Below are 15,912 nucleotides of genomic sequence, written 5' to 3'. Positions count from 1 at the left end.
CATTTGGTGGGATGATTGGTTATTATCCGGGGACCATTTGATTAGATGTTGGGATAGATCGGGTCAAAGGTCAAGGTCAACATCTTCTTTTTACCATAGCGCGGTCAATTTGTATCCAATTGGCATGCAACTAATGCCAAAATGTTCATAATTCAATGCCCAATCTTGTGACATGTGAAGGTATGCGCTCTACCGAGTGCCCGTTCTAGTTGGTTTCTGCACCTACTCTGCTTCGTCAAGCCCCGTTGTCCCCGCAGCATCAGGTAAAGTCCCGTTGGCCGAGACCCCAAGCCTTTCTTCAGTTAATGGAGGAGACGTAACACGATAAGGGGAAGCCCACTCTTTGGAAAGCTTTTTTACCTCCAGATGAACAATGGAAGCAGTATCTCCTCATATCCTTTAAACCAATTATACTGCAGGTTTTATTTATGATTTTTTTTCTTGAAGCCCAGTCTTTAAAATGGACTTTACGTTGGTTCCTCCAGCCAAACTTAAGCCTAGTCTTAACTTCGCCCGGGCTCAGCGACGTACGTTCATGTTATCAACCTCCCGCTGCATAGCTAATCCTTTTTTTTTTCTCATTTGCTGCAACATTATTATGTCGGATCGGAGTAAAGGAAATCTCACGGAAATGGAGATACAAGAATGAATCACCACAAAAACAAGACCTTAATGCAGTGCCTCTCAGTCCTTTATTTTTTGAAAACTGAAAACATTCTATATTATGTTCACAGGCAGCTTGTTAGATGCCACGGGGTGCAGCTGCACTGCATTCTGGCCGCCGCAGCCGATCACGGCCACTTTTTGATGCCTACAGCCGTGGGATGATAAATGATTGTAAGAGTAACGCGTGCCCTTCGCGAGAAGAAGGCCTAAATCTAGAATGTGCAACTTGTGTAACGGCTAGGTCTGGCTTAGAACGCCAAGGTACGACTGACTTAGACCAGATGTGATCCCCGTTGTTGCATCTGGCCATCTGGTTTGGTCTGCCTTAAAATAAGTGTGTGGATTCAACTTTTTTCATCCCAGTCATTTCTTCCATTTCCTTCGCGCTAGCGACTGACATTAATGGCACTTCCTCTTCCTGCTGTCAATCTTTTAATTTCAAGCCACCGATGGAGCATTTATTAAATACATTTCCCGCCTGATTATCTCTGACTCCTATTTTGTCTGATGGATGAGCAGAGAGTCAAATTATGTGTCTTTTCTTCGACGATACAAGTCCTGCCATCGTTACTAATTATTTTGCCCGTTTATTCTTTGCTTATTAATAATGTGACGGATTCTTGGTTGCGTTTCCTGCCGTCGGGTCGGTTTGAAAAGTACCTCCCCTCTTAATAATTCCTTTTTCTCAGCTGGCTTTGAGTTACAGTCGCGCTGCTCGCTGCCTTGTATGGCACAGCCCGGAGTCTTTTAAACCCCAGGTTTAACGACTTTTGATATTGTAAGCTGCCGTGAAGACCGCTCGGCTCAGTCGGCCAGAAGAAAACCACAAATCATTCTCCAGCAGTGTCTCCATCGAGCTGAACTGTCCCCTCTGTTGACTGTATTTTGGTTATTTTGAAATGTTGCCTCTCAACAAGTTTGTGTTTTATACTTGATTCTTTTTTGTTGCATCTCAATGTCATACACCTGAGAGAGAAACTTGTACATTGATGTTACAGAGTAGTCATGCCGCAGCTCTTGTATGCTTAGTTCACTCTCATGAATATTCTTCAAGGGAAGGCCATAAATATTCCACGAGGACTTCATAGAAGTCGTGCTGTCAAAGACCAAGAGAGGTGTTGCCCTCACATTGACTCATGTCTTCTCTTAAAATATGCACTTTACACCACAACTACAGGCGCCTGCTCTGGCCTGCTAGACTGCTGCACCTACACAAGAGGAAGTAATAACAACAATTAGGACTCTGATTGATAAGAAGCAAAAGCTACCTGGTAAAAAAAAAAAAAAAATCTTCTTCCAATATTGTGTGAGAGCAATCTGCAAAGTATTAACCTCCTCTTTGCAGGTGCACCCTTTGTGGCTCTAACCAAGTGAAATCAAAGGTGTGTGTGTGTGTGTGTGTGTGTGTGCGCTTTCTTTCTTTCTTTCTTTCTTTACCCTGTGTGTGTTGTAGCCGGGTATATATTCTTTTTTACCCTGTGTGCAGTGTATGTTTAGTGTATTATTGTACATAAAAGGAGAGTGTTTGTGTGTGTGTGTTAGTTGTCGCTAACTGGCACAACTGTCCAGGGGTATTTGCGAGTGGTTTGTGGTGGCACTTGATGTGGGCCTCGTGATGAACAGGAGCTGTGGTCTGCAGGCTGTGGCCATTAATTATTTCCGCTCCACCACACTGACTTATGGGAGTGATTTATGTAAGGTTTTGGATTATGTTGACAACTTGTGTATAGCTGGTAATATTGATGGTTGCATTCGAGGTTTGAAGGAAACATGCCGCACATTGTCTTTGTTGGGTAATGCAGACGCTTTCTACTATCAACAAAGCCCCAATTACGGTGCATTGTGTTCATATGTTATGCGGTTCACATGTCGCTATTACTTGGACAAGTTTTCTAGATGCGTGTTCTTTTCGAGATATAGAAGAAGTAAATGTTCCTCCAATATGTTTTACAAAAAAAAAAATGAAAAAGTCTTTGCGAGCCAAATGTGTGTTTTAGAAATGAGCAGACGCCGCTGAGTCTGGTCGGGCCTGAACCAGAGCATGCACGGATTTTATTCCCTCAAAGTTGTTCTTGTAATCTGCTATCCCATGTGTTTGTTTTTTTACAAGTGTTGTCTTTAAGTGAGCATACTCTTCTGGTGTTCACTGACTCGGTTGGTGTTTTAAGGTTAAATCCTCTGCTCATCAACTTGATGGTGATCTCGGGGTGTTATTTAAGACTCTCGACACATGATGGTGGATATAGTTCATTATTTTCATCATGCTGTCGAAGAAACTCTGCTAAAGGAAAGCCAGTGCTTTGAGGGCCTCGGAAGTCATGCAGCGGGAATAAGCTGATTGACATGGTAATCTGTCCTGTGACTCTCCTGCTGGGATTAAACTCGTGTATATCTCCTCTTGTTCTTGATCCGTAGCTCTCCTTTACCAACATAGTTTAACAGTTAGTTAGTGGCCGTAGTTACCTTCACATTGAAAATGCGGAAGGTAATGTTTTGATCGCCGTTTATTTATTTATTTATTTGTATGCGTGTTCCTCGCATAACAAAAAAAGTTTTAAACTGAATCGCATGAAATTTGGTGGGATGATTGGTTATTATCCGGGGACCATTTGATTAGATTTTGGGATCGATCGGGTCAAAGGTCAAGGTCATGAAAAGGTAAACATCTTCTTGAATCGCATGACATTTGGTGGGATATTATCCGGGGACCATTTGATTAGATTTTGGGATCAATCGGGTCAAAGGTCAAGGTCATGGAAAGGTCAAAATCTTCTTTTTACCATAGCGCGGTCAATTCTTATCCAATTGGCATGCAACTAATGCCAAAATGTTCATACTTCAATGCCCAATCTTGTGATATGCGAAGGTATGCGCTCTACCGAGTGCCCATTCTAGTTTCTCTTTGCTTTACTTGAGCACTTGAAGTAGTTCAATGATGCACAGAGTAAACACTCGTACACATTCATGTAGTCTACTCCTCACCAGATTTCCCAGGAAACTCTTCTGGCTTTGTCACATCATGGAAAGTTGGATGAAAGAAAGCAGAGAAGCTTTTGCAATCGTGCATTTCTTTATTTTCCGCGTTGATCATCTCCGTTTGTAAAACTTGTATTTATCCGATTAAATCAGGATGGATCGAGGGAAAATGTGCCATTTTTTTTAGATGACTTAATCAGAGATGACCTTTGGCGATAACTACAGAGTCATACGTCCTTGTCACGTGATTTATTCTCAAATGGTAAACAGTTGCCGACTGTTACAACAAAAATAACGATCGAACCGACGGTGGGTTTATAAAAGCCTGTGTGTTTACTGTTCTAAACGCTGGTTTGTTTAGCCTAAACGGAGGAATAGGTCGGCAACATGAACAAACGTGGGCCAAGAGTACAACTTGGAAGGGAAAGGATATTTCATCAAGAACTTTTAAATAATGCCAGTATATTTTTCTACAGCAAGATGCATCTACTGTCAGTGCTGAGCCAGCAGTAACAGCTGGTGTAATGACTCTCTCATTGCTTGTTATAATGGGCTTCATCATCCACGTGTCGCTAATTAACTCCCTCACAAGCATCTTCTGATGCCGCGTGATTAAGCCAAGTCCTCTGGGTGCTTTACAACTCAATATCCGTTGCTTATGCTCGAAAAGCGATTCGGATCATATGAACCTAATGGGGGGGGGGGGGGGGGGGGGGATCAGGAAGGATTAAGTGGAGCAGTAGACGAAAAAAAAGCAGCTGAAAAAGATTGATTTTAAATTCTCGTGTGTCGTGTTTATGATTTTTTATAATGTAGAAATGTCCTCTAGTGGCACCGAGACGTCAGCGTTGAATTTGTCTTGTGCGTGAAACATCTCAAATGTGTGTCGATCCTCTGAAGGACACGATGATGAGTTCGATGTGTGTTTTGGACCCACATTGCAATCATTCAGCGCAAACATTTAAGATGATGTTTTTATTTTTCCATTTTTGTGAACAAATACTGACGAGGGTGAATTGAAACTGCAGCAGCTACTAGCTATAGTTGTACTAACATACAGCGCTCAATAACATATCAGAAACCACTGACAATAAGCATGACCTCTGTGAAGTTTATTCATATATACACTACCGTTCAAAAGTTTGGGATCACCCAGACAATTTCGTGTTTTCCATGAAAACTCACACTTTTATTTATCAAATGAGTTGCAAAATGTATAGAAAATATAGTCAAGACATTGACAAGGTTAGAAATAATGATTTGTATTTGAAGTATTAATTTTTTTCTTCAAACTTTGCTTTCGTCAAAGAATGCTCCTTTTGCAGCAATTACAGCATCGCAGACCTTTGGCATTCTAGCTGTTAATTTGTTGAGATAATCTGTTGAAATGTCACCCCACGCTTCCTGAAGCACCTGCCACAAGTTGGATTGGCTTGATGGGCACTTCTTGCGGACCATACGGTCAAGCTGCTCCCACAACAACTCAATGGGGTTGAGATCTGGTGACTGTGCTGGCCACTCCATTACAGACAGCATACCAGCTGCCTGCTTCTTCCCTAAATAGTTCTTGCACAATTTGGAGGTGTGCTTTGGGTCATTGTCCTGTTGGAGCAGGAAATTGGCTCCAATCAAGCGCTGCCCACAGGGTATGGCATGGCATTGCAAAATGGAGTGATAGCCTTCCTTATTTAAAATCCCTTTTACCTGGTACAAATCTCCCACTTTACCAGCACCAAAGCAGCCCCAGACCATCACATGACCTCCACCATGCTTGACAGATGGTGTCAGGCACTCTTCCAGCATCTTTTCACCTGTTCTGCGTCTCACAAATGTTCTTCTGTGTGATCCAAACACCTCAAACTTGGATTCATCTGTCCATAACACCTGTTTCCAATCTTCCTCTGTCCAATGCCTGTTTTCTTTTGCCCATACCAATCTTTTCTTTTTATTGGCCAGTCTCAGATATGACTTTTTCTTTGCCACTCTGCCTAGAAGGCCAGCATCCCGGAGTCGCCTCTTCACTGTCGACGTTGACACTGGCGTTTTGCGGGTACCATTTAAAGAAGCTGCCAGTTGAGGACCTGTGAGGCGTCTATTTCTCAAACGAGAGACTCTAATGTACTTGTCTTCTTGCTGAGTTGTGCACCGGGGCCTCCCACTTCTCTTTCTGCTCTGGTTAGAGCCCGTTTGTTCTCTGAAGGGAGTAGTACACACCGCTGTAGGAAATTTTCAGTTTCTTTGCAATTTCTCGCATGGAATAGCCTTCATTTCTAAGAACAAGAATAGACTGGCGAGTTTCACATGAAACTTCTTTTTTTTCTGGCCATTTTGAGAGTCTTATCGAACCCACAAATGTGATGCTCCAGATAATCAACTAGCTCAAAGGAAGGCCAGTTTTATAGCTTCTCTCATCAGCAAAACAGTTTTCAGCTGTGCTAACATAATTGCACAAGGGTTTTCAAGTGTTTTCTAATCATCCATTAGTCTTCTAAGGCGATTAGCAAACACAATGTACCATTAGAACACTGGAGTGATAGTTGCTGGAAATGGGCCTCGATACACCTCTGGAGATATTTCATTAGAAACCAGACGTTTCCACCTAGAATAGTCATTTACCACATTAACAATGTATAGAGTATATTTCTGATTGATCTAATGTTATCTTCATTGAAAAAAGCAATGCTTTTCTTTGAAAAATAAGGACATTTCTAAGTGATCCCAAACTTTTGAATGGTACTATTCTAGGTGGAAACGTCTGGTTTCTAATGAAATATCTCCATAGGTGTATAGAGGCCCTTTTACAGCAACTATCACTCCAGTGTTCTAATGGTACATTGTGTTTGCTAATCGCCTTAGAAGACTAATGTCTGATTAGAAAACCCGTGCAATTATGTTAGTACAGCTGAAAACAGTTATGCTGGTGATATAAGCTATACAACTGGCCTTCCTTTGAGCTTGAAGTTTGTAGAACAAAATTAATACTTCAAATATTAATCATTATTTCTAACCTTGTCAATGTCTTGACTATATTTTATATTCATTTGATAAATAAAAGTGTGATTTTTCATGGAAGACACGAAATTGTCTGGGTGACCCCAAACTTTTGAACGGTAGTGTATATATAAAAGTGTATATATATATTTATATTATATATATATTTTTTTAAAGTATATATACATATATAATATATATAGAAAATACACACACACACACTAGTCTCTCTGATGGGTCGCTACATTACCTTTTCAAGCTTCATAACATTAGTAAAAATCCTCTGTACATACAGTGGTGTTGCGCTGGTTATAAAAACATAAACTTGTCTCTTTTTGGTGATTTTTATTTATTTTGTCCGGGGGCTTTTCTTTCTTCTTAGTGGGTTAGCCTTGGATCTCACCGCCGTCTGCGGCGTGGCCTCTACCATAGTTCCCTGGTCGGGAGAAGACCCAGTTTTCTGCTGGGAAACTGCTGAAGCATTTCCTCCCTCGCAGACGGCTTTCCCTTACTGTGCCTTTTGATTGGAGGAAATGAGGCAGCAGAAAAAGGGGACGACAACTGCCGTTCCAGGGGGTGTTCGCGCAAAACCCCGCCTCTTCTCTTCTCGTTCGGACAATTTGCGACCGACGCACGAATGTCGGAAAAGCTGCTTCACTTGTTGACTTCACCTGTTAAATCCAGTTCAGTCATGACGGGGGAAACGTAGCTGGCGAGATCAAATGGTGTATAAAGACTTGGCTCAGTAGTTTTTATGTGAAACTACGCACGAAGAAAGGGGGCTTTTCTTATTTTGTACTCGACATCTGTGGATCTGTTTTTAAGCGTCACTGTGACAGTGCAGCCCAAATGGTGGTCACACCTACTGTGGTCCGTGGCGTCACATCCATGTTGGCAAAATATGATCGCTGTGATTTGAGCACAAGTGCAGACTCTTGGGTGATAATTATTTTCCTTCTGAGGTTCAACTGCAGAACATAATTGCTCGTGCTTTTTAAAATTAATTATTTTTAATTAGGCTTTGCCAATACGTAGCAGTTTATTACCTTCGCATTGAAAATGCGGAAGGTTATGTTTTGATCGCCGTGTATTTATTTATTTGTATGAGTGTTACTCGCATAACTCAAAAAGTATTAAACCGAATCGCATTAAATTTAGTGGGATGATTGGTTATTATCCGGGGACCATTTGATTAGATTTTGGGATCAATCGGGGTCAAGGTCATGGAAAGGTCAAAATCTTTTTTTTACCATAGCACGATACATTTTTGTCCAATTGGCATGCAACTGATGCCAAAATGTTCATAATTCAATGCCCAATCTTGTGATATGCGAAGGTATGCGCTCTACCGAGTGCCCGTTCTAGTTCAAGATGTAATTATCTCCACTGACTGTCATTTAGCTGATGAGTTTCCAGCGGTAATCATCATGGCTGATAAAGGGATTATTTGCGGCGCTTTTCATTCCGTCTTCGCCCAGCTCGGATGAGGTTTGGGGGGCGTACGGATGAGCCTCCAATCTCAATGTGACCAATCTCTAATGCTCTGCCTCCATTATGATAATAATCCGCGTCACATTGTTGGAATTAAAGAGTTGCTTAATGTTCAGCTCAATTAGCGGCGATGTGTTTTTGACTTTGACTTCAAGCGGCTGCATCGAGCTTCAAGAGGTAAACACGTGGCGCCGTTTAGCCGTAACGACACGGAGCCATCGCTACGGAGACGGGTTTGAAAGTTATAATTTGCCAACAAGTGACAACATGGCGTGCAGAACGTGGTTGTTACTTTGCCTGGGTGAACACAGCAATGAAGCCGTGCCGTGTCAGCGTTTCCTTCTCCAAGGCTTGGTCTGCATGCCCAGACACATCCATATTTGTGTTGTTCATGATGTTGTGAGCCGTTCATCACACACAACACACAATACTCATAGACAGGTGGCTCAAGTCTGCCAATACTAATGTGAAATAATTTCATCCAGTTGACAGTCACACGGTATTTATGTGTGCAGGACAACATTTTAACATAACATGTAAAAGTTTAGTATATATCATTGTCTATAATGAATGAAAAATTTAGACCCCGACCACTCGGAAGCATATTGGTTTCCGTTTGTTGTCTGAGAAGTATTGACCAATCGTGTGTAAGCAGTCTTTGGCCGAATGCGAGTAAACAGTCTGTGTTCGGAGAGCAAACGCGTTGACCGAGATGCAGGATTCAAGAGTGAAAATCCTGTGCTTAGAAAGCTGTGATCTCCATCGATCCGACAGACACGACTTATTCAGAAGAAACATCCGACAAGAATACCAGTTCATCTCATGGTTGTATAGTTCCTGATCTGATCGAGATCACTGCCTTCATGACCGTTTTACTCGGACAATAATACAGACTCCAAGTAGGATGCGGTGATTATTGATAATACAGAGACAAATTGTCTTTGACCAGTGGTCTGATTTTAAAAAGTGATTCTCTGCATTCGCCGTGTATTTATTTATTTATTTATTTATTTGTATGCGTGTTCCTCGCATAACTCAAAAAGTATTAAACCGAATCGCATGAAATTTGAAGGGACGATTGGTTATTATCCGGGGACCATTTGATTAGATTTTGGGATCGATCGGGTCAAGGTCATGAAAAGGTCAAACTCTTCTTTCTACCAATTTGTATCCAATTGGCATGCAACTAATGCCAAAATGTTCATTATTCAATGCCCAATCTTGTGATATGCGAAGGTATGCGCTCTACCGAGTGCCCGTTCTAGTTTCTTTTGTTATATTGCGCCGCGTGATTTATTTGAAGTGTAAGACTTTTTAAAATGTTCAGGCGTAGCATTGCCTGTCAAAACTTGTGTCATCCTGCCGGGGTGGGCGATGTTTGCGATACCCTCGGGTCAAGCCCGTCTGCCTCGGAGCAGTTTCACTAATAACAGGATACACGGCCACTGCGGCAGCTGCTAATGAGCAGCTGCCTCCAGCGTCAGACAGCTTGATTATAGCAGGAAGAGTGCAGTTGAGATGCATAAATACTCTGAAACTTCAGATGTAGCCACATGCTATCTGCGCTTCACAATCTGCGAGCAAAGAGGAATATCGCCAGTGAAAATTATCTCGGAAAACCGCGTTTGTGGGTACTCTTTAATCGCGTCTCTCTCATCAGCAGAGTTGTGTTAATTCCACATCAAAATGATGCTATTTCAGGCACGGATTGATCCGAGGCACCGCAGTAGGCTCTCCCACGTCCCCCCCGAGAGTGAATTAAACGTGTGATAACAGCCAGCACTGTTCTGTCATTATTGTGATTATAGCTGATTGCAGAGTCTCGGGGCTGAATCAGCAGGTGCTCAAATGAGGACCGAGTTATAACTCTTGATTATACGCAGCCTGCTACTTCCTTCCATCGCTAACGCAGCATTAGACGGGCATGCAAGGGGTGCTGGGTATTTTCTAAAGGGCCATGATATGATATTCCTTTATTCGTCCCACAGTGGGGAAATTTCAAAAATCACAGCAGCGGTGCACATCAGAGCATCAATGAAAATAAATATAAAACACAAAACTTTACATAGCGCTCTTCTTGCAGGGTTCGTAACGGTCATGGAAAACCTGGAAAAGTCATGGAATTTTAAAATGGTCATTTCCAGGCCTGGAAAAGTCATGGAAAAAATTTTAAATCCTAAAAGTTTTGGAAAAGTCATGTAAATTTGTTAAAATCACATGTTCATTTACGCCGAGTTTGAAATAATTAATATATTTTTTTTTAAAGAAAGATGCTCAAATTATAAGCCAGCGATAGCTCTCAATATGCAACATGTTCTACAGTTTTCATGTTTATACCGAGATTTCAGTTTGGTCATGGAAATTTGGTTTAAAGTCCTGGAAATCCATCGCTCAAAATGTGTAAGAACCCTGTTCTTGGGTTCAGTGCATCACATAATACATGTTCTGGTTTTTAGTTGCTACATTAACCATTGCAGCTGTACAAAGCATCCGCCATTGTCTTGTTTTGTACTGTAAGTTGACAGGATTTGCTCAAATGTCACAGTTGTGCAACATCCATTGTTACACTCGTTGGTCTTTTCTCTGGCTGGCCTTTCTTCTCCGGGCCTGACTTAAAAGCGAGAGAGGAGGCCTGCATGCTGTCTTTTGACCCAGATACGTAGGGCGCTGTGTGATATGTCCGTGGCCACTGTGATTGAATGTGATGTTCAATAGATGCTGGGCTCACCCATTTCAATTTGATTTCCTTTTCTTTTTCTCCTTGATCATATTGATGAAAGCTCCTAGCAGTCTCAGTTGTCATGGAAACAGGAGCTGGGGGGGGGGGTCTTAATTTTAGGCTTGGTGGTTTTCAGGTTTTATATCGAAGTGCCAGACTTGCTTCTCTACTGTAGTGTTTGTACTATTAATTGTCTGTTTTGGTCTCATCATGCTGCATCAATGTTAATGCTAACATTTCTTTTTTCTTCTTCTCCTCCTTCTTCTTTTTGTAAAAACAGGCTTGTTTCGTAGTCAGTGGGATGTTCGAGCTCTGGAAGCAGGACTGACTGAAGGAGCATGGTGAAACACCAACCCCTCCAGGTCTATGAGCGCCAGCTGTGTTTGTCATGTATCACTGGGCTCTACGGTTGCCGCTGGAAACGCTATCAACGTTCCCACGATGACACCACCAAGGTGAGAAACGGAGGGAACCCCTTTTTTGTGGGTGAACCGGATCAATCGGAAATGCTGTAAATCCCTCTGTGAAGCCTTCACGTATTCACTTATAGTTTAATATTTCCCTCTTTTTTTATAAATCAAACGGTTAATAGTATAAAGCTTGGTTACAAGGAATTGTCAAAACAACAATGGGGAGCAAAGCAGTAGGAAATGGAGTTGAGGCTTCCTTTGCTGTCATTGATTATCTCACAAGATAAGCTGTACACACACTCGCGTGTCCACATCGGGCCGGCAGTGAATGAGACCTGATTATGTCATTCTCTGTGAAATTTATCTGGCCACGGTCATTTCAATGATAACTGTACTGTCCTGGGAGATCGATGGAGAATGATATCACTTTTCACCTCTCTTAATAACATTCCTTTTTAACAACAACATGTAAAACCCATAGAACCATCTGTGTCCCTAATGGTGCCCAGATACCTTCGTCTCTCAACCTTGAATAACAATGTTCAATTATCTTTGAACAAATACGTCCTTGCCGGCTTATCCGCCACGCAATAACCTTGAGCTTTCAACATAGAGGTTCATTTGATTTTGCAATGCTCCACTGTTTCCAATAGCCTGTCATCTCCTGCTTTCTGCACATTTTGTCTTCGAATAATGAGATTTTTTTTTTTAGGAACATTATCCATCAAATGTTTTATTTTTTCTCTCTACTGGATTGTTGTACAGAACTTCGAGCCAGTGTGTTGTGCTTTCTTTTCATTTTTAAGCATTTCTTAATTCTTAATTCCGCTCTAATAATCTCAATCAATGTTTCATAATTTCAAATTTTTTATTTGTTGTTAAACCTGCAATGTCAGCTTAAGTATTACAAGATGAGTAATTTGTCCTGACCTTTCCCTTTTATCTCTATTCTGTATTTAGGAAGGACACACAGGTTATGTTGCTGCAACAAACACACACACACACACACACACACAGACACACACACTAGGTGGGATCATTTATTTATGCCCACATACCACACAGTAGACGAGCAGAACCCTAGGACACCGACGATCACACACAGATGGCAAAGAAAATATATGGCGTGCATTAAACCTACATTCTGTGTGTAAACAAACGCAGCCAAATGACACGGACAAGGGACGTGCGGTTGTATTTTGATAGCTCTTGGATCATCTAAAAAAAAAAAGCATTGCGGAACTAAATAAAAAATATATAGATTTTATTCCTGTTTGCAGGAAACTGGACACCGTGTCGCTCTGTTTCCTGTTGCAAGTGGTTGTCTTTCAGGCCAACTGATAGGATAGCGCAGAGTCAGCATTCTTTGTTCACGGAGCTCATCCTTTTTGTTTTGACCGTGTGGCGGTGGAGAGCACTCGTCTTCACCCGAGTGCAAGAAGCACACAGCCGGGCACATGCGCTCTGCAGGCGGCCGTCAATTTCTCCTCCGGTGGAACAGCGAGGATATTTTACCCCACAAACAGGCTTTCAATTTGTTTACATGAAGAAGGATTGAGCCACAATGATGTGTCCTGCAATCATTTTACATATATTAGAAAAGACCTGTGTTATTCGTGTGTATTTATTAGAGAGCTGTCATTTTCTTTTTTAACGGTGCTTCCTAACATAGGTGAAGCAAGGTGATGTCATATAAGACTGCACCTTTTAAAGATTCCGGTACACAAACTGACCAATCCAGGACAGGCATCGGCTACATGTAACCGGACCCGATCGAATCACAGGCGCGTGAGACCTGAGAATCTCCCGTGGAGGCGGCTGTCGACTCATTCATAATCTACAAGTGGATCGTGCTATTTCTCGCCCTTTTTTTCCTAATCTTTGTTCCCTGTAATGATCCATTTGGGTTGACGGTCTAAGAGTCTGAGCGCGGTGGCTTCTGTCTGCGTTCAAGGTGCTTTTGTAGGAGCTCAGCCCACGTCACGCGGTGCAAGCCGATCTGGCCTCTCAGTAATAATTGAAAGTATTTCCATTTAGCCGTTCTTTACCATTCAGTCACACAAAGGCTTCTAAAATAGAAGCAACGCTGCCGCGCCTCCTTTTGTCAATAATCTCGTGGTCTTCTTCATCTCTTGCCAGGGAAATATGGGACAAACGAGACAACAGAGTTACCTCGAACACGCAGTTACACCGACGGTGACGCCACAAAGTGGAATATTGTTGATGTCATGGCAATGTCAAAGGAGCCGGCTAAAAATACGATTATTGTTGTCAAATCAAATTGTTCCCCCTTTTTTCTCTTTCTTTTTTGGGGTATGATTTCAGTCGTTGGATCTGTATTCATTTCGACTGGACATCATGTTCACTCTGTGTAATTGATCACGTACTTGTCCCTCCGGCTGTCTGGCTGAAAGGTCATACGCCTCAATAACTCGCATGAGCTGACTCGCTGATGAGGCCGCGGGTGTGACGGGTGGTCTGATATCCGTTTTAATGATGTGGTATAATTCAAATCCATTTTTTGGTATTGTCATGTATGTCACACCTCAGCTGTCTCCTTATGACGCGACGAAAGGAGTCAGCTGGATGACTCCTGGACGCCTCCCGTTAGAGGTCTGGGAGGAGACCCCGGGGAAGACCCAGGACACGCTGGAGGGATTATATCTCCAAGCTGGCCTGGGAACGCCTCAGGTTCCCCCAGAATGAGCTGGAGAATGTTGCGGATGAGAGGGAAGTCCGGGTCAGCCTGCTGGGATAAGCTTAATTATTTCAACACATTGTTAAAGAAATTATCATATTTGTCCTCTAGACCTGCTCTCTCAAACGCCCACCTTTTTTTATATTCTTCTGCCATCTTTTAATTCTCATTTGGTGCAAAATATTTCTATATTTTTTTACAAATTTATAACTTGAGATGTTGGATGACGTCAACTTGAGGTTTAGGAAACTGGAATCAGGTTTTTCGCAATATTTTGACACTTTATGGACAAAAATAATAATTAGTTCCAGCCATACAACCTGACTTACTGTAACACAACAAAAAATAATAATGACTCATTGAAGTATTTTTGATAATAGAGATTATTTGGCAGTATGAATGTACATGTACTAAATATGTGGTGACGTGCCAGGGGATCGGCTGCTTTGCCCGACTTCTCTGAAAAGATTCATTCTCTCCCAATGTTTCAGATAATGAAACGAAGCCTGGAAGGGAGAGGGATTCATGTGCAGCTGCACTACATTTATGTGGAACTTTACACGAGAGCCTCTAGTTTTAGGGCAGTCACTTTTAATGTGGAAACGCGGCGCAGAAGGTCGCTTTGGAAAAGTAACACACTAGGGAAGAATCAAAGCAGCCGTCGCTTAGAAACCGAGGCAAACTATGTGGAATCTAAAATATCCAGCTGTTAACGCCCTGATAAGTTACACAGTCGCTGAACAACATACTTACTTTATTTCTCCGTTTTTAGAAAATCCTCCAGCTATACGTCCTGTTGTGCGACTGTGATGGATACATTAAGTGTCTTGGGCCACATTTTCTAGTTTGTTGTCTACTTTTTTTTCTTTTTCTTTAAAGAAGTATCAGGAAGCATCCATCAAAAAAACATGTTCGATGTGAAAGCTATAGAACGATGACTTCTATCTGTCTGGCACTGCCTGTGACGTCTCATACCGAGTTCAGTTTAGAGCCAGACTGATAATCTCGCAAGAGGGTTAAACACAATAACCACAGATATTGCAGAAATGAATATGATCCTCTCCCAGTAGAGCAGTGGTCCGATTTTAAGGAGGTTTAAAAGTGAGACGCAATGCAGCGTCAGCCAGCCATATCAGACTTCTAATATTATTGGCGGCAATGGCAGCATGATATCCCATTTTTAAGATTTAAAAAAAATCTACACGTTAAATTATAGTAAATGTTGGTAAAATATGTCACCCAGTGTTATTTCTGTATTTGTAATTTCTGCTGAAAGGAATGTAGATAATGGAGGGTCAGTATTATAAAGGTGTGGTATGGCGGCATTATAAAGCAATACACACCCTTTGTGAAATGCCAGGGATTTATCTGGATAGGCTCGGGAATGTGACAACGGACTGAGGCGTTCAATCCGGTGACGACGGAGGCCCTCGCGGGGAAAAGAGCACCGTCGGCTAAAAGAATAACGGCCAAGGGAGTTTTCTGAAAATAATCTCTCCTACATTCACATGAGTTGTCAAGTTTAGTCACACACTCCAACGTGCTTGTGTTTGTTGGTATCCGTCGGGTTTTGTCAGCACATGTATTCATGCGAGATGGCGGCATGAGTCACGCCGTCAATCTGATTGAAGGCATCATTTAATTGTCTGTCGTCTACATAAGAAATCCACTTGTTATTAAAACGCGCCATGTCAGCATATTACATTGAGCAAATGGATAATAAACTCGTAAATAGTCATAAAGAGGTCTGATTTTCATGTTCTCTGAGCTTGGGTATTGTGCTTCTTCTGTCATTTTCAGCATCTGAGTATATTTCCAATACAGTCGTAACTATTGCTCGCCCCTCCTGACTAATCGTGTCACATAGTCGATATGAACTGTAAGCCACATGGAGTTTATGTCGCAGCCAGAGAGAAGCAGCCGAGCACAACAAGTGTTGAGAAAGTTGTCTTGTGATATCG

The 15,912-nt window shown here is 42.0% G+C and overlaps 1 protein-coding gene across 4 annotated transcripts in view; it reads left to right on the top strand.

The window, feature by feature from the left end:
• Window positions 1-15,912, top strand: part of gdpd5b (glycerophosphodiester phosphodiesterase domain containing 5b) — a 46,278-nt gene that overhangs the window by 6,323 nt on the left and 24,043 nt on the right. For all 4 annotated transcript variants that reach the window (XR_008834944.1, XM_056441854.1, XM_056441856.1 and 1 more), the window contains exon 2: window positions 11,124-11,298. Coding sequence is in view for 3 of the 4 variants with exons in the window: in XM_056441854.1 (XP_056297829.1) it covers window positions 11,182-11,298 (117 nt within the window). In the remaining variant the exon portion in view is untranslated. The remainder of the gene's footprint in view (window positions 1-11,123; window positions 11,299-15,912) is intronic.

Source organism: Pseudoliparis swirei, chromosome 20 (assembly GCF_029220125.1).
Source record: "Pseudoliparis swirei isolate HS2019 ecotype Mariana Trench chromosome 20, NWPU_hadal_v1, whole genome shotgun sequence".
NCBI classification, from domain to species: domain Eukaryota; kingdom Metazoa; phylum Chordata; class Actinopteri; order Perciformes; family Liparidae; genus Pseudoliparis; species Pseudoliparis swirei.
Note: the sequence above shows the minus strand (reverse complement) of the source record. Positions and strands in the feature narration are given on the sequence as shown.